The sequence below is a fragment of the Serinus canaria genome, assembly GCF_022539315.1.
Source record: "Serinus canaria isolate serCan28SL12 chromosome 7 unlocalized genomic scaffold, serCan2020 HiC_scaffold_29, whole genome shotgun sequence".
NCBI lineage: Eukaryota > Metazoa > Chordata > Aves > Passeriformes > Fringillidae > Serinus > Serinus canaria.
In genome coordinates this window covers 3,603,207-3,629,384 of record NW_026108147.1, presented here as the reverse complement: position 1 = coordinate 3,629,384, position 26,178 = coordinate 3,603,207, and the positions used below count along the sequence as shown (strand labels likewise).

The 26,178-nt window shown below is 46.8% G+C and overlaps 1 protein-coding gene across 7 annotated transcripts in view; it reads left to right on the top strand.

The window, feature by feature from the left end:
* AGAP1 (ArfGAP with GTPase domain, ankyrin repeat and PH domain 1) overlaps positions 1 to 26,178 on the top strand; it is a 323,709-nt gene that overhangs the window by 285,744 nt on the left and 11,787 nt on the right. For all 7 annotated transcript variants that reach the window (XM_050987588.1, XM_030231113.2, XM_050987587.1 and 4 more), the window contains one exon: positions 2,511 to 2,733. In XM_050987588.1, coding sequence (XP_050843545.1) covers positions 2,511 to 2,733 — 223 coding nt within the window. The remainder of the gene's footprint in view (positions 1 to 2,510; positions 2,734 to 26,178) is intronic.

Here is a 26,178-nt window from a genome sequence, read left to right as displayed (position 1 = left end):
CTACCCAGATATTTATTTATAAAATATACTAATATATTTTTATAATATATTTATGGGAAGTTATATTTTGTATCCATAAGATGCAGCCCCTTCATTGCAGACAACTTCCCCAACATCCTTCTGACCCGCCTCAGCTCTCCCCAGAGTGTCCCCAAGGCTGCTGTTTCTGTCCCCATCCGTGCACATGTCCCAGGATTTATGCAGCCAGGATGGATGCTTCATCAGGAAAATCCTTGTGCAAGAGAACAACGCTCTTTTTTTATCTTTTTTGGGTTTTTTTCTCCCCCAACCAATCTGGTTCTCAGCCAGATTGCTCCTGGGTCAAGCTGGCCCCCGTGCCTGGTGCCAGCAGCAGGGATGTGCCAGGAGCTCCTTGCTGGGGGAGGGCAGAGGGGGACAGCCCATTTTGGCACCTCTGTCATGTGGCTTTTATGGGGGGATGATTTTGGAATCTCAGCTGGTCTTGTTGGTATTCTCACAGATGATTTAGACCCCCTTTGACTCCTCTTGCTGTTTGACCTTCCTGATTTCAAGGCCGCTGTCGTTCCTTTGGAAAAATGTGAGACATTTCCAAAGCTGTGGATCTTAAAGTATAAACACACACTCAGGGGAGGTGAAGCTCAGCCTGCTGCTCTTTCTGCAGGGCTTTGCTTTCTTCCCTTGCCTCCCTTGCAGGTCCTTACCCCCAGAGCACTCAGCATCACAAACCTGTTTGCATCTCCACAGAGCCAGATGTTTGGGAGCACAGGAGTGTGAGATGCTGCCATCCCTCAGCTCTGTTCAGGAGCCATCAATCTCCCACTTCAGAGGTCTCATTCTCCCTCTTTCTGGAGCTCTTTGCCTTTGGAGCACTTGATGCAGCACTTGGTTTCACCAGGGAATTCTGCCTTGTTGGATGTTCATCCAGCAGCTGCCAGCATCCCGGCCCTTTGGCAGCCTCCAGCTGCAGTTATTCAACATTCTCCTGCCCACATTGCCATCCCAGAGCAAGAGGAAAGGCAAAATGCTCTTTGGGAGCTGGACTCTGTGCCCAGGATCTGATTCCATGTTTCAGAAGGAAGCTGGTGTTGCCTTTTCCCAATCAGCAGAGTCCCAGTGCTGGCTCTGTCTGGAGACACCACCCAGGGTGATCCAACAGTTCAGGCAAACCCTGAATCCAGCTGAATTCTGGATTTTGGCTCACCAGAGGATAAACAGAAGTCACCTCTTCCAAGATACCTGGGGAACATGGAACATCAGGTCTTTGCTGTTGTAGAAGGAAATGGGCAGAGTTTAAAAACATGGGTTCTCACCATGAGTTTTCCATTCCAGCAGTCTGATCACATGCTCTGGTGTATTTTGTATTTGAAAGCCAAACACTGAGATAATAATGTGGACAATCTTGTCCTGCCCATCACAAAATTCAGTTTTTCATGCAGAATAGGAAAAAAAAAATAAAAAGAAAGAATAGGAGAGCTGCAAACTTTTCTCCCCCTTCTGCTGCAGCTGCAGATGCCTTCACCCCTGCTTCTTCTTTCCCTGGCTCTTCTACTCCTCCTTCCAGCAACTCCTTCTGCTGATATTCCAGGGATCTCTCACAGCTGCTGAGCTCAGGAAGGTTCAGCCTTTCATCAGGATCCAAAGGGATGAAGGAGACAGTGGGCAGGGGTTATTCTCCTAAGAGAGTGTTCACCTCCAAATGCTGAAGCTGGTTGAGGTGAGAGTCAGAGTGGGGAAGAGTTCTGCAGGGAAGGAATGAGCTGAGGCTATGAACAGCTGAAAATTGTGATCTGGATGTATTCAGTGGTGCTAAAAAGCTGATTTTTTGTTTGACCAGTTCTAAGTAAAGCTTTTGTTAGGGTGAATGTTTGTTGGGGAGAAGGCAATCCATACAAATCTAGGTTCAAATCACACAGGACAGTGGCAAAAGAGCTTTGGGCCACGTTGGGAAATGGAATTTCCCATCCTGTGTCAGGTTTGTCCCAGTGTCACTTTTGTGGGGTTGTTCTGGGGGGGTGCAATCCTTCTGGCTCAGGCCCTGGCTCCAGGGCTGTTCCAGGTGGGACATTTCCACCTTGGGGTTTGTCTCCCTGATGCTGGAGGTGGAAGAAGAGTCAGATGGAAGAGGCACATGTAGCTGCTGGTGTGTGTGGTTATTGAGGGAGTTAGCATGAGATAATTGTTTCTAGGCTCTGGTGTTTCTCCTTTTTCTTTCAGCTGACTACGAGCAGCTCTGGGTTCCCAGGGAGGGACTTTCTCCATCATCCTTTACCCATCACCATGGTTCTATTGCCTCTGTTTCTCCTTTCCCCTCTGATTTGGCTGGAGGTGGAGTGCTGCATCCTTGCAGACACCACATTTCATTTTTCTGTACTCCTTGAAGGCTTGCCATCTCCACTGACCCTGGAAGACCTCCCAGCTGCATTTTAGGACAAGACACCCCCAGAACCAAAACCTTCCTGCACAAACACCAGCTGGGGAGTTCTGTGGGGTGTTCCCTTGTCCTAACTGCTGTGTCCCTTGCCCTGCAGACCCCGACTGGGCCAGCCTCAACCTGGGAGCCCTCATCTGCATCGAATGCTCAGGTATCCACCGCAACCTCGGCACGCACCTGTCCCGGGTGCGCTCCCTGGACCTGGACGACTGGCCCATCGAGCTCATCAAGGTGATGTCAGCCATTGGCAACGAGCTGGCCAACAGTGTGTGGGAGGAGAACAGCCAAGGCCACGTGAAGCCTTCCCCAGACTCCACCAGGTGGGTTCGTGCTCGCCGCGCCTCGCCCGGCGCCGCCGCCGCGCAGTCCTGGCTTGTGGGGAAGCCATGATTTATAACCTCTCATTGTTTGTAACCTCTCATTGGTTATAACCTCTCATTGTTTATAACCTCTCATTGTCTGTAACCTCCCTCTGGGCCCAGGGAGAACCTGTGTCAAAGTGGGAGGTGGCAGAAGTTGAGTGACCTCGTTGATTTCTCGCTCTTGTGAAGGTTTGCTCTCATGGGAGATGGAAACCTCCCACCTGCTTCGTCCTCCATCCAAGTTATCCTGTCATGGGCTCCTTTGTCTCTCTCCTCTGCCTCTTGGATTGTCAGTTTGTCATTAACCATCTCCCTTCAGAGTTTCAGGGGGTTTGTAGCTGGCTGTCAGGTCTTTGGTTCTGCTCAGGGCTGTTCAAAGTCCTGCTCGCCGTGTCTGGTGTTTCCAGGGTCTCCCGTGGCAAGAAAGAATGAATCTGGCTCCATGCTCTTAGCAGGCTAATTTATTATTTTATGATATTATATTATATTAAAGAATGCTGTACTAAACTATATTAAAGAATAGAGAAAGGACACAGACAGAAGGTTTAACAAGATGCTAATGAAAAACTCGGGACTCTCCAGAGTCTGACACAGCCTGACCCTGACTGGTCATGAAATAAAAACAACTCACCTGTTGGATAAACAATCTCCAACCACATTCCAAAACACAGGAGAAGCAATCACATAATTATGGTTTTCATTTTTCTCTGAGGCTTCTCAGCTTCCCAGAAGGAGAAATCCTGGCAAGGGGATTTTTCCAGAACAAATGACAGTGACAGCCATGGACTTGTTGACTTTTTGTGTGTGTGATTTCTGTGAAGCCATGAGCTGCTGGGGAAGTGTCTCCTCTGAGAACAGCTCCTTACCTGCCTCTCACAGCTCCACACAGTGCAAATCTTCCTGTGAGGTGTTGTCCTACCTAAAACTGGGGGGGTTTTATGCTGAATTAATCAGATTGGTGTCAAAAGACTGATGTTTTGAGAATACTTGATCCAGTTTTGGATCAGGTGGAAGGATCCCTGTGCCTGGGCCAGCTCCTGCAGCAGAGGGCTGGGTTTGTGCTGTGCTGTGTAATAAAGTCAACTGTTCCTTCTTGCATTATTTCGTTAGCCCTGAAAAATGAATTTGTGGTGCCACCTTTGGTTCATCTTCGAGAATGAAGCCACTGCATTAATCAGGCTGCTGAGAGGAATGGCTGTGCATCTAAAAGTGCTCAGGGAGCCCCAAAGAGAGGTTTTGCTCAGGCAGAAACGGCCTGGCTGCCCTGTGCCTGTGTACTGGTAGGCACAATGATTTCATCAAGCAGATGGAAATGAACTTTCAGTCCTTGCTGTCACTTCAGCACAGAGGTTTTATCTCCTTGCACCTCCCAAAGATGTGTTGCTCCTTACTGCTGAGGTGAGTGGTTCTAAACAGCTGGAAGGAAAATGCTTGCACTCAATTGGAATTCTATTAAAAAAAAAAAAGGAAAAACCACATTATTTCAGTAGTCATATAATAATCATCTTGAAAAATCTGAAATCCGTGTGACTGATGAAAGGAGCACCATCTATTTCAATTCATAATTGGCTGAGGATTGAATTTTACTTCTAGGAAATCAACTTTTTTTCTCTTAGTATTTCATACACAGGACTTGTTTTAATTCCCCCACTTTGTTTCTGTGCACCTTCGTGGTTATATTCAGCTGATTCTGATTGTCACTGATATCACTGCACTTTCTCTCCTGCACTGCAACATTTTTGGACAAAAAGATTCATTTTATAGATGGGATTTTCTAGCTCTGTGTCCAGGTTCACGCTTCTGTGATAGAAGAGGTGCTAGAAAAAGCAGAATTAGGATGATGTGGAAATATTCCCACCAAGCAATTGCATTCTTGCTTTGCTGCTCCCATTCCTCTGCTGTTTGCAGCAGGGACTGAAATGCCATTTTTTACATAAATACCAGAGAGTTCTGCTTTTTCCAAGTGTGTGCCTGCTTTTGTGCTTCCCTTTGCTCTCTGCCAGCATCACCATCCTTCTGTCCAAGCTGTGGTGAGAAAATAAATTTCAGGTTCTTCAGGTCGAGCTCCCCATGTTCCCACTGCTGCTCTTGGAGTTTTGCATGAGGAATTCTGTTGGAAGCAGCTGAAATGGCCCTGAAAGGGGGGTTAAACAAACCTTCCTGTTGTTGTGGAGGGACTGGGGGGGGAAGGGGCAACTCCAGGAGAGCTGGAGAGGGACTGGGGATAAGGGATGGGGGTATAGGACCCAGGGAATGGCTCCCACTGCCAGGGGGCAGGGCTGGATGGGAGATTGGGAATTGGGAATTGTTCCCTGGCAGAGTGGGCAGGCCCTGGCACTGCCCAGGGGAGCTGTGGCTGCCCCTGGATCCCTGGCAGTGCCCAAGGCCAGGCTGGATGGGGTTTGGAGCAGCCTGGGACAGTGGGAGGTGTCCCTGCCATGGCAGGGGTGGAACAGGATGAGCTTTAAGGTCCCTTCCACCCCAAACCATTCTGGGATGCTGGGATGAGCCCTCAATAGACCCTTTTAGAGGGGTCAGGTGGGTTTCACCTTTTCATGCTGTGTCTTTCTATTGGGGATGAAGCCATCAGTGGAAACCCACAGATTTCTAGGGACACACAAATAAAAATAAATAAAAGGGATGAGCTGCTCCACAAATACTGAGTTGTTGGGCTGGGAGGCTCAAGGAGGGTTCACAGGCTGGGCTGAAAGGAACCTGACAGTCTTGATGTGGCTTTCTCCTTCAGCCTGGGAGAGGCTGGCACTGATCACTGCGTGCTTGCAGTGGCATCCTGTGTGTTTCTGTGGAGTGGAGGGAAGGGTGCAGGGATCCCTGGAGATGGTTTTGGACAGGAGGAATTGCCAGATGGCTGCTCTAGGTCATGGCATTCAAATAGAAGAGACCAAGTTCAAGACCTTGTCATGGCCTGCACCTTCCTCCCGAGGGACAACTCCAACCTCTGCTCCCTGTGACAGGGACAGCACCCAGGGAATGGCTGGAGCTGGGTCAGGGCATCTTTAGGTTGGATTTTAGGAAAAAGTTCTTTCCACAGAGGGTGCTGAGGCTCCCCAGGGAATGGGCACAGCCCCAAGGCTGCCAGAGCTCCAGGAACATTTGAGCAGTGCCCCAGGGTGGGATTGCTGGGGGGTCTGTGCAGGGCCTGGGGTTGGACTCTGATCCTTGGGGGTCCCTTCCAGCTCAGGATATTCTGTGATTAAACCAGATTAAACACTGCTGTCCTTTTCTAGCCCACTCAAATGCACTTTAAATTCTTCATCCAAGCAAATCATGGGGAAAGCTAAACCTGGGCACTCCCTTTGAGGGCCAGAAGGGTTCTGAGAGGGGAGGGTGTGTGAGAGCAAAGCCTGGGAGCTCCTCAGCAGAAGGCATTATCCCTCCTGCACTGATCAGCAATATTGCCCAGCCATATCCTCTAATGTTGATATTTCCCAGGTCACATCCGCCTGGAGAGTCAAGCAGCCTGGTCCAGAGGAAGGTGTCCCCTGGCAGGGGTGGGATGAGATGGGCTGGAGGGCCCATTCCAGCCCAAACCATCCTGCAATTCTTCAGGCAGATCCCCAGGAATATTTTCATGGAAAGGATGGGTTTTTAGTTTCCATTTTGCTATTTTTCACCCAAGTCACTCCCAGTGACCAGGGAGCTCTCCTTGGAGCAGCACAAGCCAGGCTTTTGTTCAGTGCCCCTGTCAGTGAAAAGCAGCACCCAGGATGGGCTCTGGCTCTGAGCTGGAAGGCTTTGGGGACACAGCTGTGCTGGGATCCCCAAGGAGGTGGCACAAGGCAGGGCTGAGGGTGTTCCTGGATTTTGGGAGGAAGGAGGAACAAACACGAGCTCTGCTGAGCACGGAAAGTTGGGGGAATGGTGGAAAACCCAAACACTGGAGTGTGAAAGGGAGCAGGGAGCAGCTGGCCCGAGCTGTGGTGTCTGTGGGTCCCTGATTAGGTCAGTAATTGGTTCCAGCAATTACCAGCAGCCCTGAGAAGGCAGCTCCAACTTGGGGAGGCCTGTGACAAATTGAAGCTGACTGCTGCTGAAGGAGTATCGACTTCCCATTCCTAAACAGGGGCATCATTAGTCAAGAAAAGCATCTTTTAATTACTCCCAGGAAGAAAACAAAAAAAAAAGAAAGAAAAAGAGCAAAAAAAGGAAAAAGATCTTTGGGTATGGATCCTGCAACAACTGCCAGGTTTTTTTTCCAAGTGTACTCAATATGAAATTTATTGTCTCTGAGGGGAGGGGGTGAGCAGGGGGAGCTTGCCTGCAGTCCCTCCTTGGGTAATGCGGGTTTAATTTGGAGTGAGAAGTCAAATTAGAGTAAATCAATGTTGCAACAATTAACTGGGGCTGGGGATGGGATCAGGACTTTCCCTCTAATTGCTATTGATACTGTTTAAGCACACTCACAGTGCTGCTTTGGAGTGCTGCAGCCCTGGAGGAGCCCTGTGGGGCTGAGCAGCTCCATGGAGGAATGTTGGAGATGTGGGGAAGAATTTCCAGCTTGGGAATTCTTTACCTATTGCACTGCTGTGTCCATCCCCAGATATTTCCCTTTTTCTGGACATGCCTCACTTGTTTTACTTTATCCTCGTGCTCCTGTGGCTTCTGGCAGACTCATTTGACTTCCCAAGGTGGTGTTGGCCTTCTCCAAAGGAGGCAAGCTGCCCCCATCCCTCTGCCCACTCCAGGAGTGGTTATCTGCTCCCTCACCCTCCCTCCCTGAGCTCCAGCTCTGTCTCCCTGGGACTGCTGGGATGGATGTGCCACCTCCACCAGCTGGAGCTTGCCAGGCAAGGCACCATCCCAGCCATGCTTCTTTTTCTGCTGCTCAGACAATGCCAAAAATCTGCATTGGACACACACACAGACAGGGCTCCACCATTCCAGAACCTTCCTGAGACTATTCACCAGCAGGTGGAATGTCCAGCTCCATTAAAACTCTGGTTTTGAGTTGAGGGGTGAGTGGGTTGCAGAGTTTCAAGCTCTGGAGCTGTAGCTTGGAGCATGAGCAGCAGTTGAGCTCCAGCTCTGTCTCCCTGGGTCTGTTGGCATGGATGTGCCACCTCCACCAGCTGGAACTTGCCAGGCAAGCTGAGGCAAGGCAGGCTCAGGTCCAGGCACCATCCCAGCCATGCTTCTTCTGCTCAGAGAATGCCAAAAATCTGCATTGGACGCACACAGACAGGGCTCCACCATTCCAGAACCTTCCTGAGAGTGCTCACCAGCAGGTGGAATGTCCAGCTCCATTAAAACTCTGAGGGGTGAGTGGGTTGCAGAGTTTCAAGCTCTGGAGCTGGGGCTTGGGGCAGCAGTTGTGCTCAGCTCAGTTTGCTCAGCACTCTGTTTATCCTGGGTACCAAGGCTTACAGGGGAATCCAGCTCTGGCTGAGCTGGGAGCCAGCAGTGCTGGGAATTGACTCCCACCTTCCAAGGAAGATCCAGTTTGATCCTTGCTCATATGAACTCGCTTTAATGGTGTCAGGGACAGCATTTGCAGCTGCTGAGTTTTACAGTCCTGCACCAAAGCCTGGCCTGTGCTGCTGCAGGCAGAGCAGCCCTGACACTGAGCTGGTCACTGGGAGTGACTTGGATGAAAAACACCAAAATGGGAACTAAAAACCCATCCCTTCCATGAAAATATTCATCCTTTTCTTGGTAAAAATAATGAATGCTTCATCACAGCTGAAGGGTGAGCCCAGGGAAACGGAGCACTTCAGATCCCTCTCACATCTGGCTCTTGCAGGGCTGCTGTGTTCCAGCCCTGCCCCTGCTCCTCTTGGCCAGCAGTTTGTGGTGCTGCTGCTCCTGATTCCTGGCAGAGGGAATGGATGGAGCACAGGTACCTCTCTCCCCGTGATCATCAGCTCTGGCTCCGTGGCAGATCTTGGCCTGATGAGGTCAGTGTTTTGTGCCTTTTCAGTGCTCCTCCACGCCTGACACCTTTCCAGTTCCAGGGCTGGGGGAAGGGGGGTTTTAAAAATAAATTTAAAAAAAAAAAAAAAAAAAAGAAAGAAGAAGAAAAAAAAAGAAAAAGATTTTATTGTGAAGGGCTGACCAGAACCCATCTGCAGTTGGGTGGCATCTGCTCCCCACATGTCACTTCCCTCATTAACAAGCAATTGAATTAATTAAATGCTACTCAGAACACGCATAACAAGCTACCGGCAGTGTCCAAATTAGCACTGATAATCAAGGATGATTTCCTTTATTATCCTGCTAAGTGGTGTGCAGGCTCTGATCTCCCTGTCTGCCCTCATCTATTTACATACCCCCAGCTTCTGCCTTTAGAAGCTGAGGTTATCTTACCTAGTTAATTTGCCACGATCACCAAGCATGGCGGATTGATATTCCTGCCTCTGCTGAAGCAAACCCCCTCCTTTCTCCCCCTTTTCCTTCCTCCCCAAGCCTGGTCCTTTGTATCTCAAGCTCACTGATAAATTAAAAGCCACCCCTGTGGTCTCTCAAGTGAGTAATAGAGGCAGAAATTTCATTTTGCAACTGGCTGATTTAATGATCCAAAGGGTAATTAATGGCCTGATTATCTTAATGTTAAATATGTCCGGCAGCAATTACTGTGACCTCCCGCTTGTCAAGGTCCAGGCTATGCTCTTCTTTCAATTAAGTTCTCTGGGGCTTAATGGTATGAATAAACTCCTCTGATTCTATCATTCCGGACTCGGAGATTTAAGCGAGCTGGGGGCTCGTTTGGAGTTTTAATCAGCCCGTCTTCTACTTGAGCGATCAGAGTTAACAATTATAACAAGGACAGTTTAACTTTCTTTCTTTCTATCCCCCCCCCTCCCTTTTCCACTTCTTTATATATATTTTTTTTTTCATTATATTTTTTTTTACCCCCCCCCCCCCCGAAGCGCTCGGAGGGGATTTTGTTGGCAAAGCCGGGCCAGTCTCTCCCGATATAAATTATCATGTGAATGCTGCTGTTTTTCCATTTGACAGGCTTAATTAATTGGCAGGAGAGCCCGAAAATGACAGTGCCACTAATTGCAACTCCAAGCCCATCTCTGTCAGGCGTGCTGTGCTTGTCAGCGGCCGTGCCCCGCTCCGGACTCTGTTGACGTTTCCCATTCCGGTTTTCACATCTCGTCTGGAGGGGAACGTGATGGGATGTGATAGCCCAAGATGTGCCTTTGGCTCTCCCAGGCAGGCAGCCCCTGTGTGCAAGGATGACATTTGCTGCCAATAAAGTTTAGACAGCTGGGCTGCTGCCGGCCCAACAGCTGCTCGGGGAGCCTGGGTTAAGCTTAAGCTTTGGCTTAAAGTTTGGCTTAAGGTTTGGTTTCCAGCTTGGGGATCAGTAAAAACTCCCTCCTGCTCTTCCTCAACTCCACAGAGCAGCACAACTCCCACTGAGCTGCAGTTCTGTTAGCTGTGTTTTGGACAGCAGATCTTTCAGGGAGATAATGAGGAAAAGGGATAAATTATTGGTTGTGGTGGCATCGCCTCCTCAAAGGCAGACATAGCTACAGAGACTGATTCACTGCTGCCAGGAAACTCTGGGATACAGCTGGAGGAGTGAACCCTTGGTGTGCTTCCACGTTGGGCTGGTTTGCAATTAAATTTAAACTAAAAAAAAAAAGAAATTGTCACTCAGCAGCAGCTTCCAGGAAAGGCAGCAAGAGCTAAGTGAGGTGAGTGACCATCAGCTTGGGTGGCTGCTGCTCAGCCTTCAGCCTTCACCCTTGGAAGCTCAAATGCAATCCTCCAAAGATGAAAGGTGGGAGCAGGAGTAGTAATCTTGTGTTTTATTGTCCTTGCAGCTGCCTGGCAGCCCTTGTCACCCAGGAGCTGATCCGGTGAAACACCGGTGCCTCCACGGCAGCCTGGGAGATGCCTGGATGATTAAAAATCAAAACAAAACAACCACAACACCCTCGACCCTGCTTGTCCAAGTTAATGAGAGTGCTTTAGATGAAATGCTGCCTGGCTCAGCTGCACCTTTCCTGTGTGCAGAGCTGCCTCTGATAAAGGCTCAGCCTCTGGGTAAACAGGAGCCTGGTTTGCAATAATTATTACAATTGTTATTTTCCTCCTTGGTGGTGGGGAAAGGGAAACCTGAAAAGGAAGTGCTGCTGTCTCCTTGGGCAGGTTAGGAAAGCATTTATTACAGAGCCACAGTGCTGTTCTTCTTTTCAAGCATCAGCAGCACTCCACTGAGTCCCTGGAAGTGTCAAAGACCAGCCTGGACAGGGCTTGGAGCCACTCTCAGCTCCAGGTGCCTTCATTCTGGTGAGATCCTTGACAAATTTGGATTCTCCTCCTTTGTGGATTTGCCTGCCATGCTGAAAAATGCCAAGTTAAGCTGAAATTCCCTAGGAAAAGAAGCTGTTAAACTTGGAGAAATCTAGGATTTGAGTTCAGGACTCATACAAGGGGGATTTTTGGGGGGGAAAAGAGTGTCAATTGATAACTAGCAATAGGAAAAGGTTTATTTGTTTGGTTTTGTTTTGTTTTTTTTGTTTTGATTTGGGTTTTTTTGTTTGTGATTTGTTTTTTTTTGTTTGCTGGAATAAGAACCCATCAGGTGGGTGGGTGAGTGCCTGTCCTGTAGGTCCCAAAACCGTGTAGAATCTTGGCTGTGAGATTAATTTTCTGTTTAGATACAGACTGATTATTTCTCTTTCTGTGTTAGTTCTCTCCCAAACACCTACCAGACCAGAGAGATTTGAAGACCAGTGTGTTTTCAGTGGACTTCACATCTGCTTGGCCAAAAGCCACTTGAAAAGGTCAACTCAGAGCTCAGTGACAGAGGGAAAACCACATCCCTGTGTTTGCTAGAAACTGCTCAGGCCAGTGTGGAACTACAGCAGAGGAATGGAGGGGCTAATCAGAACAAAACTTTCATTTCAGGTGGGGAAAAATGGGTGGTGGGTTTATAACTTGAGGGGAAACGTGGCTTCCATCAGGCTGATGGCCAGGGTCACTGAGAAGGAATCAGCTGGAAACCACTGGGGGATGGTTTTTCCTCAGAAAATTCCTTGGTGTCACTAACACTGGAATTAAATTGCACACCACACGTGTGGATGCACATATCTGCTACTCCACAGCACCTGAGGAATACACAGGGGGAGTTTCATCTTAAATATGGCAAGCTGAAAGCAGCTGGAAAATGAAGTTTGCTGTCTAAAGCATTGGGCAGAGGTTCTTTTGCACCAGTTACTCATCAGTTACTTCTTAAAGGAAAAGCATTGGACACTTGCTTGTTCTGGAAATTCAGCTCTTTGCAAGGCTGAAACTTGTAATAACAGTAAAACTTGTAATAACAGTAAAACATTTAATAATAGAAAACATGTAATAATAAAAAACAAGTTATAATAGTAAAGCCATTGAGTTAAAAACCATGTTAATAAAAAACATGTCATAGTAGTAAAGCCATTGAATTAAAGAATGCCCAATGCCAGGCATCAGCTATTATGGGGTGCCAGGTCAGGTCCAAAGGCTCACCTGTGAGTATTCTGGGAAGTACTGGGAGTCAAGCACTTGGGGAAACCAGAGTGGAAAATACCTATTCTGTTAGAAAGAAATCTTATGCCAAATATTTTCTTTTTATTTGCAGCTTTTCTGTGTGGTTGAGGTTTAACCTGTTCCTTTCATTCCCCCTGCCCTGAGGTCCCATTGCCTCTGTGCACACGAGGGCACTTGGACCAAACAGAATTCAAATTCCTTCCTGAGCTAAAGCCAGTTTTTGCTCCTGGTTTGCTGTGTAAATTCCTTCTGCTCTTTCTGCATTTCTGCTGTTGGAGGGATAGCTAAGCTGGCTGTGGTTCAGCCTGAGGAGAGGGAGGCTGGGAGGTGCTCCCCAGGATTCTCTCCCACGTCACAGGAAGGTCGTGCCCCAAGCTCTCGGCACATCACCGGTGGGTGATGGTGGTTGTGTTCCTCCTGTGCTTCCTGCCTCTTGCAGCCATTGGGATGGATCTGTTCCAGCTCCTGGGCCAGCAGAGCGTGCCTGAAGGCAGTGCTGGGATGCTTTGAAGGCAGGCAGTGCCTGTGTGTGCTCCTGGTGGCTTTGCTGGCCGGTGACACGAGGCACAGAGGCAGCAGCATCCCCTCGCTTTGGTCCTGCCTACAGAACCCGCAGGGCTCCCTCACAGTAACTGTGACCAACTTTCTTTTGTGCTTTTTTCCCTTTTTTCCCCCCTTTGTTTAAGACTGAGCTTTGTTTCTGGCTCTGCAGGAAGCTGGTAGCCTATGGCAAGGGACTGGGGAGATAAGACTTCAGTAAGATAACTAAATGAAAAGGGCAGCAGTGAAAAGATGGTGCTGGCTTTTGACTGGACTGAAACTTGATATACACAGCAGCCCAAATGCAGGTTCCCCACAGCTCTCAGATATTCTCTGTTCATCTGGGCTCATGCTCTTCCAGCTGCATTTTTCCACGTGTGGGTGCTGGAGTGGGGGCAGCAGCAAAGCCCCGGCAGAAATGAGTGACCAGGAGAAACCAGAGCAGCTCTGGAGTAATTAAAGAGCAGGTGGAAATGTGCTGAGGGGAGCACAGGTGAGGAGTTAGAGGGAGATGAAATCCCTCCCTGTGCCTATTAAGGAGATTGTGCAGACAGAGCAAAGTCCTGTGGCTGAGGCATTTTTTGTATGAGGGTTTGGGGAGCGAGGAGAAGCCGTGTCCTGGTAATTGGGGAGCCTCAAAGGTGTGCATGGGCCCAGCTTCAAAAACCCTTCATGCTGCACAGATGATTATGTCATGGCCTAGAAATCTTCCTGCTAACTTTGCTTTTCCTCCAAAAGATTTCCATTTGCCTGGTTTCATCCGGGTCAGAATTTCCAGAGGGATGTTTTGATTTTATTTTCACTGGGCTGTGCAGCAGCAGCCAGGCTTGGGAAGCTGAATTAAATCACAAGCCCAGGAATGCTTCTGAGGCTCCTCTGCAAGTGGAAAGAGCAGGATTTGTCACTGTGTGCTAAAACTGAAGGCTCTTATGAAAAGTTGATATTCAGAAATTGACTTTTTTTACTTGTTCATCTCAAGAAGTCAAAATTTGCAGCTTTGATCCTGTGCTAGTGAGGTGTGTGTGCTCCTGCCTGAGCCTTTCCAGACCACATCTGCTTTGGCCACTTGTCCTCCCACAGCTCAGACCAGTCCTAAATGGATTCCTGACTTTCCTGTTGCATTCAGACAAAAAAGGTGGAAAATAAAAAAAAAAAAAAAAAAAAACAGCTACAGAAAAGAATCAGGATTACTTGTTCAGGCTTTTGGGCAAGGAGAAAAGTTAAAATATCATTCTTTAAAATGATATTGTTATTTAAAATAGTGTTTAAAGTAAATGTTGTTATTTGAAATGCTGCTGCAATTGCAATTTTGGTGGAACTCCAGTTTGGGTTGGTGTTGGTGCTCCCAGCTCTGCTCCCAGCTGTGGGCACCATCACCCAAAATTTCTTTAGAGGCTGGATAAACCCAGCAGCCCCAGGACCCTTTGAAATGCAGAGGGTTTTTTGTTAAAAATCAGTCACTAACCCTTGGAATGGGTTTTTTAAGGTGATTCACAAGGGGTGTTTGGGAGGTGTGGAAGAGCAGACAAGGTTTAGGCATGGTGGGAGTGCTCCAAGTGAAATCCGAGATGAGAATGGCTCTTGTGACAGAGTTTTGGGACTCCTGAAATTAAGACATGTCCAAAGCTGATTTTTGCTGCCACATTTGCATTTTTGTGGAGTCCCAGAGCGTGTTTGATACCAATGTGAGTGTTGAGATGTGGAGAAAGAGGCAGAGGAGAGCATGGGATGCCTCAGAAGTAGCAGGGCAATAGCCTCCACCATCAGATGTGGGGGTTGGTGAGAGCAAAGTGCATTTGACATCCTGGGGGGAGAGGTTTGGTTTGCATTCTTTACAGCCACACCAAGAATGGGAGCTGCAGGAGCCAGCCCACCTCCCAGGGCACCCCAAGAAGTTGTGTTGGCAGCCAGGATGGATAAAGTACATTAAAAATGAGCTGGTTTTGTGATTCCTCACATTTTCAGAAAGAAATGGTGAAGCAGAGCAGGACTTGTGTGTTCCCAATTAAATATTGTGCTGTTGGTTTTTTGTGGAATTGTAAATTTTTTTTTTTGTACTGGGGTGCCCTGGTGAGGAGGGTTTGATGGCCAAGTAGGTGCCAATATCCGCAGGAGTGGTTTGGAGCAGGAGAAGCCAGAAATTTGGTTCAGGGGATGCCTCTGGTCACCCAGAGAAACATATTTATCAGGTAAATATAATATGGTCAAGCATATCTTTTATATTCATCAAAAATTTATCAAGCATAAGTATCATATCCTTGATAAATTCAAGAAAATGTATAAAAATATAAATAAAATCCACAAAATATGAAATGCTATTATGTATGTATATACAGTGCACTTTACTCAACCCTTGGGAAAATTGGTTTCACTGCTTTAAAAAAAAATGAAAATGAAATATTTCCTGGACCATGCAGTTTTTGTGCAAGAGTACATTGGACAGCAGTTTGAGAAGCATGGAAATAAATCTTGGCTCATTTTGGGGATTTGAGGGGTTGCATTTCAGGCCACAGTTTAGAAATCTGAGCTTTCTTTAAGGCAGAACTCAGCTGCAGTGGGAGAGGGATGAGACTCCCAGCAATCCAACGTGATGCAGGATTGAGGTGGGTTCAAAATAGAGAATTTTGGAGAAGAATGGTGAGAAAATGTCAAGTCCTCAGTGAGTGGCAGGAGATGCTGAAGGGGTTAATGGAATGTTGATGATTTGGAGGGGTTTGGAGGTGATCTCCTTGGAAAAATGGGGTCTTGTAGTTCAACAGAGTGCTCCTAAGAGAGGAGCAGGAAGGAGGTGTTTTGGTTTGGACTGGGTGTTTCTTCAGCTGAGCAGTCTTTTCCCAAGGAAAGCAGTGATTCCCAGCACTAGGAAACCCAGGAGCATGGAATGATCTCAGTGCCTTTTGCTTTCTGCACTCACCAAAGCTCTGCTAAGGAATCTCACAGCATTCCAATTTTAAAATATTCCTTCCTGTTTCACCTTGAGTCCTCTTAGCAGTGCAGAAATCAGCTGAGCTCAGGGTCTCATTCCAGTGCTCTCTCCTCCCTGTCCCCTGCTCCCCTCCTGCATTGCTGGATGTCCATTTCTGTAAGTTTTCCCTTCAGAACAAACCTATCATTTTTCACCACAGGATATTTACAGCTTCAATCAGTGCCAAATTCAATTGGCTTCTGATCTCATGGCTGGAAGTTAGAGATGCAGATATTATTTGCACTGTGGTTAATTATGGAGCAATCAAACTTTGGCTTTTCCACTGTAATTTCCTCTGCCAGCTAATTTAATTAATCACCCCCAGCTCAGCTCTTCCAGCTGCGACCGGCAGGGTCATTAATTAGACATGTGGTGGTAGCTCACAGACCAGTTCCTCTGAAGGGGCTGCTGCCCACTTGCTCTCTGAGGGAGCTGCAGCTTTTTTTCCAAGCATCCAGGCAGGATTGGAGGTAGCTGCCAGGTTGTTGGATCCTTCAGAAGCCATTCCCAAAAGACAGACCCTAAGCAAACATCAGGATTGCTGGGACTGCTGGCACTCAGCTCACAGGGATTGGGATCAGATCCCCACCAAGGTGTAATTTAGGGTCTCACCCAGCAGTTCTCATTCAGGAGCTAAAAAACAAATGCTCAGGAATTCTACAGAGCTCCTTCTGACTGTTGGTGTTTGTCAGATGGAGAATATTTTAATTGCCAGATCACATCAGCAATAGCAATATTTTTTTTTCCCACTATAAAAGCTGTGCAAAAAAACCCAGCTAAGTCTGTCCTGTTGTTTAGATCTCAGAATAATCATTCATTCCTTTTCCTTCAGGGTGGAAGAATATTTTGCAGTAAACAAAATGAGTTGATACAGCTGAGGAGTCTCATCCTAAGCATGATCAGCAGAGGGCAAATGATTTGGGATGTGGGATGGCCCTGGGAAGTCCAAGCATTTTGCAGGGAAGGCAGCAGGTCCTTGGTGTTTGCTCTGGCAGGATCTGTTTGGATAGCTGGGAATACACACCCTGCCTTTGGGTTGTGCTTTGCATCTAAAACATCATGGATTGATGGAATGGGTAAAGTTGGGAAAGCCCTCCAAGATCATGGAGTGCAGCCCCTGACCCAGCACTGCCTGCTCCCTAAATACCCCCTCAAAGAACCCTCCAAATCCACCATCTTCTCACCCTGGGAGCTTTCAGCACCCTTTGTTTTACCACCAGGATCTTCTTTATCCTCCTTGGAGTGGCCACTGGTGTTCCCATGCTGGCTCTTGGAGTTGGAACAGCTGAAAATCTTCAGGAAGCTTGTAGCAAACACACACAGACAGGCAGGGTGGGTTTGCTGCACTTGGGTTCCAAACCTGTTGCAAAGCTGTCGTGTCTGATCAGTGCCTGTGTCTGCCAGCAGTGCATTGCTGATGGATTGGTTGGAGTCTCCCCCACTTCTTTTCACAATGGGCAAACTCAGCTCGAGACAACTGTTTTAATCATGCTGGCTCACAAAGCCTCCTTTCAGCCTCTCCTGTCCAAAACATCCATCAACCCCGCCCAGAAACAGTCACTGAAAATAAAAAGGAATCTGTTCTCCTCACTGCTGAACTGCAGGTGCCTTTTTCAAATAGCAGAGCAGCACTGTGGGCTCAGGTGAGCTCCCCTCTCTGAAGGAGGAGGTGCTGCTGATCCAGCCCTCCATTCAATGCATCATGCTCTTCTCTGGTGGCTTTTTTTCCTCCCTGGTCTCTCTCAGAAGGTTCCCTCGGTCTGAACTGTTTTGGGGAAGATGCTTTTAGTACAAAGTCCCTTCACACTCAGGGAGAGCTTTAGGGATTCCCAGAGAGGCACAGCTCAGCAGAGTTCCAGAGTGAAGGGTCACATCTGCCTCTGCCAGCACAGGGAGATTGTTGACAATGACAGTGCTGGGGGAGCCCTGGACCAGAGAGATTTCTTCCCTTCCCAGGAGCTCTCTCTACACCTTGTGTGGAGGACTGTGCCAGGGATGCTCCTTTGGGAATTCCTCAGTCTCACAGCTGGAAAAGCTGCTGCTGGAAGGGAGTGGGGCCCAGGGAATGTGTGCATGTAGAGAGAGAGAGAGAAAATCACAGAAGCATTAAGGTTGGGAAGAACCTCCAAGATAATCAAGTCACACCTTAAATATTGTGTATGTATTACAGCCTTATGGGATAGATAATAGATAGATAGATAGATAGATAGATAGATAGATAGATAGATAGATAGATAGATAGATAGATAGATAGATAGATAATAGATAGATGATAGATATATGATTGATAGATAATAGATAAATAGATAGATAGATAGATAGATAATAGATAGATAATAGATAGATGATAGATAGATATATGATTGATAGATAATAGATAGATAGATAGATAGATAGATAGATAGATAGATAGATAGATGATGATAGGTAGATAGATAGATAATACTAGATATGATAGATAGATAGATAGATAGATAGATAGATAGATAGATAGATAGATAGATAGATGATGATCGATGATAGATAGGTAGATAGATAGATATAATAGATCATAGATAGATAGATCGATAGATAGATAGATAGATAGATAGATAGATAGATAGATAGACAGATAGATATTATCACTTTATCTTAAGAAGGTACTGCTAAATAATTTGACACCCAGAAGCAGAGCAACTGCCAGCATTAACTGGATGATAATCCACCCTAAAGACCTGGCAGTGAAACAATCCCATTGCTCATTGAGGAAAGCCAGCTTCCAAAATTCCCCAAATAACCATCAGTGTTCTGTAGGCAAGCTGGAGAATTAGTTTGTTTTTTTGCTCCGCAAAAAAAAAAAAAAAAAAAATTGGAATTGCACTTGGTCTTGATCAGCAGATTGTAATCACCCGGTGCTACTTCACCTACTCGTGTCACTTGGTTTTGTTTTATTTGAGCAATAAATACCTTAAATCTCCTCAGAGTTATTGCATGTCTTCTGTGGGGACTCATCACAGTCCTGCCAGGCATTCATCAAGGCTCCCAGTGAGCCACCACATGAAGTATTCCTCTGCTCCTTATCAATCAGTTTGCTTAGAACTTTACTTTTTCCTCCTGAAATAATCAAACTTTGATATTCCGCAGATTGCAGAAAATTGTCTCTGCTGTATCCTGTGCTAATCCATCACGGGAAACAGGCATAATTTGGGCATCAGAAGAGCATTAGATGTTTAAATAAGCAAGAGAGTCCATTTATTGCTCCAGATGACAGGGCAGAAAAATGTTTGGATCCCAGGTAGGTTGGGAATCGCACGCAGAGCTCATGGAGCAGTGGGGCACCCACCCTCTGCAGCAGGCACCAGGTTTGCTCTGTTCCTCATGGATATCTCTCAAATAGTCAAAAGAAATGCTGGAGCCCAGAGAGTGAAATGGATTTTTTCAGTTTAAGCTCTGTTGTGAAGTTCTTTCAGCTCTTTGTAAAAGATACCTGGTTCAGGTATCCATCACTTTCTTGTAGGCTTGTTTTTCTCTGTACTAGCAATGAGACAGGGGGAAATGTCACTTTGTGCTGTAGGCTTGAGCGCAAGAATGTGCACCTTTGCCATCTTCAGCTCTTGCAGTAACTGCTCTGCTGGTAAATGGGATCATCAGACCATCCCTGTGTGTGGGAGCTGTTCCACAGGGCTCTGAGCACCCCGGGATGGTGGAAGGTGTCCCTGCCATGGCAGAGGGGTTGGAATGAGATGGTCTGGAAGGTCCCTTCCAACCCAAGGGCTCTTGTTTCTTTATGAAACAGCAATTCCAGTGGACTGGGGAGAAAATTCTCCACAGAGAGGGTGGGAAGTGCCTTTATTCTACAGCAAGGAGCCAATCCCTGACTCTCCTTGGTGGAGCAGTGATGGTTTTCTGGCAGCCTTCATGGTCCTGTTGTGGTTTGACAGCATCAGCAGAGCAGATGAGGCTGGATCATGGTTTCATCCCAGTTTTGTCCCTCCTTTTTGAGTCCAGTGGTGCTTTAAACCAGTTGCCCCTTCTAGCAGTAGTTCTGTCTGTCCCATTTCTCTTTGCACAGTGCCATAAAGCAGCACCTTGGCTTTCCAAGGGAATAAATGCCAGGAGCAATCCATGGAGCTGGGCAGCACCAGGGGCACATCTTCCCTTCCCAGTAACCAAACACCCCTTGGCATTGGTGAACCTTCTTCCCAAGGGTGAGCCTTCCTTTTGAAGAGTGGCTGGCCAGGGAAATCACCCAGACTGGAGACACTCATTGTGAGCCAGTGCAAAGGGCAGATCAAGTCCTTACAAGGTTCCTTTGCAATGAGTCTTATCTGTTTTGATGAGATAATAAAAAAACATTTTATTTAAAAATATGACTCCTTTTTGAGTCCACTGGTGTTTTAAACCAGTTGCCCCTTCTGGCAGTGGTTCTGTCTGTCCCATTTCTCTTTGCACAATGCCATAAAGCAGCACCTTGGCTTTCCAAGGGAATAAATGCCAGGAGCAATCCATGGAGCTGGGCAGCACCAAGGGCACATCGTCCCTTCCCAGTAACCAAACACCCCTTCCATTAGAGGGTGAGCCTTCCTTTTGAAGGGTGGCTGGCCAGGGGAATCACCCAGACTGGAGACACTCATTGTGAGCCAGTGCAAAGGGCAGATCAAATCCTTATGAGGTTCATTTGCAATGAGTCTGTCTGTTTTGATGAGATAATAAATGCATTTTATTTAAAAATATGACTCCTTTTTGAGTCAAGTGGTGTTTTAAATCCATGGAGCTGGGCAGCACCAGGGTGTTGTGCACCAGCCAGGGGCACATCTTCCCTTCCCAGTAACCAAACACCCCTTGGCATTGGTGAACCTTCTTCCCAAGGGTGAACCTTCCTTTTGAAGAGTGGCTGGCCAGGGAAATCACCCAGACTGGAGACACTCATTGTGAGCCAGTGCAAAGGGCAGATGGAGCTGTCCCTGCCAATATCCCAGAGGAAGGTGCCCCAGGAGCCAGGGAAGGTGCTGATTGCTGCTTTCAGCCCTCCTGCTACAAACACAGCCCAGCCACCCTGGCCTTGAAAGGATCCTCAAGCTTTCCCTTTCTCCCCCTCCACAGCTTCAAAAACACAGCGGCTGACAGTCCAAATGTTTGAAATAATTGGATTCTGCATTCTAATTCATCTGTAAAGTATTCGTTGATTAAATTAGCCTAATAGATATTATTTCTTACATGACTGCATAATTTCATCCTGATTGGATCACTATGGCACTAACGAGTCCCCCCATTTACTATTGACTCGAGAATCACAGAAGGCTGGAGATAACTATCATCTTGTTTCCATTTTTTTTCCCTTTCCCAGGCTAAAAGTTAAACTGATTTATACTAAAAAGGCACACAGCCAATGCCCAGGTACATCTGTATTTTAGTCTTTGAGACCAGTGTTAGAATAGGAAAAAAAAATGTGGTTTATATAATCTTGAGCCCTCTTTTATTTACTCAGTGGGTTGTTTCTGAAGCAGAAAGATTAACTGACCATTTAAATTCCTTTGGGGGGGCAGGGGGGTGGAAATGGAGATATTTTTAAATAAAATGAATTTTATTATCTCATCAAAACAGATAGACTCATTGCAAATGAACCTCGTAAGGACTGCACACACTTAGGGAAATGGAAATTCTCCTCTCGAGATAATGTTCCAACCAAAGTGGTTTTAGCCTCTATTAGGAAGATTTTTTTCCTTTGAGCTGCAATTTGAGTTTGTAACCAAGAGAGGGGAAGAGGAAAACAAAATTGCCTTTAGTTTCATGCTAAACGAGAGCAGATCCTGCTGTTTAAGGGAGAGGGAGCTACGGGCTCCAGGTCCCTGGGCTTTTGTTGGGAAGGGGTTAACAGCAGGATTGGCTTCTCCCCCTGCCCCAGTGGCTGGAAACAGCTGGTGGGTTTTGTGTTGGGCCGCTGAACTGAGCAGCCCAAAGAAGTTTTTGGCAAACCCTGGGCCTGGGCAGGACAAGGAGAGGTGGGTCAGCTCAGGAAGCCCTTTCCATGAGCCACAATGGGGGGAACAATGCCCTGCTCAGCAGGGACACAAGGGACACCCGCTCCCAATGAATAGCTCCCCAAAAAAACCCAAAGGGCTCAAAAGGAGCCAGGCCCGTTCGCTGCTGGGAATGCAATAAATTGTTTCAGGAAGTGGGAGTCTGTCCCGGCTAATGGAGCTGTGATTGACAGGAGGTTCTCATTACAGGGCCCATCAGGGGACAAAGTGAATTCCAATGTTATTTAAGAGGTTAAGTAGAAATAAGATGCAGGTGACAGCCCAAGGCTTGGGGCATCAGGCGCTGCTCTTCCTACGCTGAGGTTTTTTTGTGAAGAGACTCCGTAAAAATTTAGAATGACTGGGGCAGGGGCAGTTTAGGAAGTAAAATTTGGTCCTGCCATGACTTGCCTGGCTGAGAAGCAGGGAAGTGAAGGTTGCTTTGGGAATTCTGGCATTGGGAGCTCCTTGTTCTTGAAGTCCACCCAACATGGATGTTACATCTGTGACCCCACCTAGGCTCGGGTCAGGTTGGGTTGGTCACGGCCCCAAGCCTGCAGGAGCTCAAGGAACATTTGGATATCAGACTCAGGGCCAGGGGTTGGACTGGCTGATGCTTGTGGGTCCCTTCCAACTCTGGATATTCTCTGGTAGTTTTCTGTGCTTCTCCAAGGTCTGTAGCCAGCTTGAGAAGCCAAAGAAAAGGAAAATGCATTTCTGCTGACTCAGGCTGCCCTGTGCTGCCATAGGTTACAAAGCTAAAACTAAAGGCTGTTTCTGGCCTTGTTCAGCAAAAATGAAGCAAAGAAGAGCATCCCAAATGCAATGTTGGTAAAGCTGTGATTCAAGCTGTGACCAGAGGTTTAAAGCAGATGCTAAACCTTACAGAGTATTTACTGGCGCATTTCTCCTTTCTCTGAATTCCCAAGTGACACTTGTGGATGTCACAGGGTGGGAAGCTGAGGGAGCTGCTGATTGCTGGTATTGACAGAGCCTTGCATGGTGCATGGTCAGGTACAAGGATGTAATTTAAGCACGGGGTTCACGGCTGGCTTGCGAGTGACGGCGAAACTCCCGCGTGTGACGCGTGTAATAAATCTGCTCCGGCGCAGGATTAATGTGCTATTCAAAGTGATTATTTACCATTTGAAGTTGAGACGTGGCTGTGCACGAGGAGGAGCAAAATAGCCGAGCTCAAGGCATCAGGGAAGGGTGCTCTGAGGGGAGAAGGAGAATACCTGCCTGCATTGTTTCACCAGTGCGGTCCCGGGTAACGCTAATGAAAATTGCACTTGAAACGCAGGATTGATTTGTGATGAGCTCAGCCCTAAAGAGTACATTTGTGGAATGATCACCTGATTGGTGGTGCTGCCTCTTGAAGGGCTGAGGGGGTCTAATTGGCATATAACGCACTATAAATTTATTAGCAGCCTCTGCTTCCCCATTGGTGGGCCTTCTCCTGCTAACCACCAGGAAATTACCAATTTTCAGGAGTTACTCACTCAAGTCGTGCTGTGTCTGGGTTTTACAAAGAAATCTCCACTGCTGCTCTCTCATAAATCCTGGCTCAGAGCTCCTGCAGCTGGAAGGGGTCACTTGTGCAGTGGACAGCTTGGACACCTTGTGTTGGCCGCTCAGCTTGGGCCTCCCTGGCTCGTCCTGACTCGCCACAAGCCCGAGGTGCACAAAGACCATTAGGAGGGAACGAGTCTGTTTGGCAACCCTTGAGCTGGGAGCAGAAATTACAGTTTTTTGGCAGTCCACATCCAGGGCTTTGATGGTTCTTATTGAAACATTCAGCCCCAGGGCATCTGGGGCAGTAGAGGATATACCCACTGTTCATTTTTGGATTATTTTTTTTTCCAGGAGCACAATAGGAATATTCAGGAGCCAGTGTAATTATTTCAGTGAGCTCACTTTTAAGATTGAGTCACAAATTAGAAAATAATATTCACATGTTTCTTCTAATTGGTAACAGATTAGGGATATTTTATCTTTTTTTAATAATTTCCAAATGTGGCCTGAAGAGGGATTTGCAGGGAAGTGGCTGGGAGAGAGAGAGACAGAGAGAGAGAGAGAGAGAGAGCACTTATGCACCAGGAACACTTGGGCAAGAGGCTTTAATTCCTCAATTCTGGCTTTAATTCAGCTTTTAGATCCCTGCACAGCTCTCTCTGAGTTGCTCTCCAAGTGGGACTTGCTGTCACTTTTGGCAGGTGTTCCTGGTGCAGATTCTCTTTGCTGTCAGGTTTTCTGTGGGTTTCCCACTGTCAAACATCCACCTTATGGCTTGTAAATCATAAAAGCCCAAAGCTTTGCAAGTGATTAATAGGCAGAGGTGCATTGGAAAAGCTTCAGCAGGACCTGAGCACTTCCATGTCTTCTGAAAGCCACTTCCATCTCTAGTCTCACCTTTTTGGGACACATTTGGGCAACCACAGTTACACATCTCATTGTTGGGAATGCACAAACAAACAAAAAAATCATTGAGATTTCAGTTTTTCAGTCAGAGGAACCTCATGGATTTCTCTGGGGGTTAACTGCTGAGGATTCTCAAGTCTTCATCCCTTTTTATTCTAAAGAAATTCTTCATCCACTTGGCTTTTCCAGACACATGAGCAGGTCTACCAACAGTCTTTTTTAAATTAATTCTGATTTATGGTTTGAGAAGGGCATCAGACACCTGCAACCCACTAAAACAGAGGTGGAGGGAAGTCCTATCACTTGCTGAACAGAGGGAACACTTTGGGATGCCAAAAAAGGCATCGTTTCTAATAAATAAAAACAGCCATTAATAAATGAGACTGATTTAAGGCTCTGATGACATCAACAATTTCTGTCGAGTCCTTGCATCAGTGAGATGGTTCAGGTTGGATATTAGGGAAATTTCTTCACTGAGAGAGTGGCTAAGCATTGGAAGGGCTGCCCAGGGAGGTGGAGGAGCCACCATCCCTGGAAGTGTTCAAGGAATGAGTGAACACACAAATAAGTGCTGTGGGCACCGTGGTGTTTGGTTGAAGGTTGGACTCGATCTTGGAGGTCTTTTCCAAACTTCAGGATTCTGTGGTACTTGGGATGCAAATGAGGAGACATCAGAAGGTGAGGGGAGCAGAAGGGAGAGCTCCAAGTCGCTTGGGAAGAGTTGGACAGCACAGAGGTCCCTGCAGCATCTCTGGAATGTGGATCCCAGAAATGCTGCCCATGAGGATTGTCCAGCTACTTCCAGCCCCTGAATCTTTCCCTCCAAGCTTGCCTCCCACTGCTGACTTGTGCAGAGCTAGCAGTTGGGTTTATTTGTTTGCTGCTCCAAATGTGTTTTTCTTCAGAGTCTGTGCTCAAATACCACATTTATTACTTGTATTTTCTCTTTTATGTCTTACATAAATTCACTGTAATGGTTGGAGGGTGTTCTCCTTTCCCAAATACTCAGAGAGCATCATCTTCCTGCTTCTACTGGAATTAAGATGCCATTAAAGCCCCATGAAAGGATTTTTGTTTCTCCTTGCAAACCAAACTGTAGGAGTTACTGTTAACAAAGGATCAAGAAACATTTCTGAAGGTCTTTGTGAGGTGCTGCAAGTAGACCATCCTCTTCCAGTTTTTGATCCTCAGGTAAAGATCAGGTTCTCCTGGAGCCCACAGCATGTTTTTTACCATTTTGGATCAGTTGGACTCTGATCCTAGAGGTCTTTTCCTACCTTATTGATTGTGTGATGGAAGCCTCAAGCAAACTTTAATTTGAGATCTCCTTCTACTCATTTGAGATCTCTTTCTAGCGCTGCCTGGGGGTCTCTGAACAAATCACCAACAGGACAGGACTGCTGAGGAACGTGCTTTGAGCTGTTTATCTTCCAGCATCACTCTCACTCCATGGTTATGACAGTGGGAAGATGCCAGCAGCTCACATCCCAGGCAGCAGACCAAGAACTTCATGTCACAACTTAATTTAAAAGTTTTTTGACCAATCACACAAAGCAAAAGCATCCTGGCAGTGCTTCTATCCAACCACTGTAAGCACACACACCTTCGGTCAAACAATGCTTGCTTATTTTGGATGCAATACCTGCTTATAAACATTAAAATACAATGCACAGAGCTCCATTATTAAGCTTAAAACTTCCTAATATCTCAGTAGATAATCTTTTCTGTAGCTTAGGGAGTTATCCTAGCCAAACACTAATACAAACCATTGTTGTATTTGTCCTTACTTTTCTACTTTTTGCATAATTTTTCTGCTGACAAATTTATGGCTACTGCTTAATTCTAATCATCTCTGAGTCCTGCCTTTTGTAGCTTTCCCAAAATCCTCTGATTTTAAGGATTCTCACATCTTTCTGCTCTGGCAGTCTGTCAGCCTCCTCCAAGTGGTTTTTTCCCCCCTTCCCTCATTATTTATAA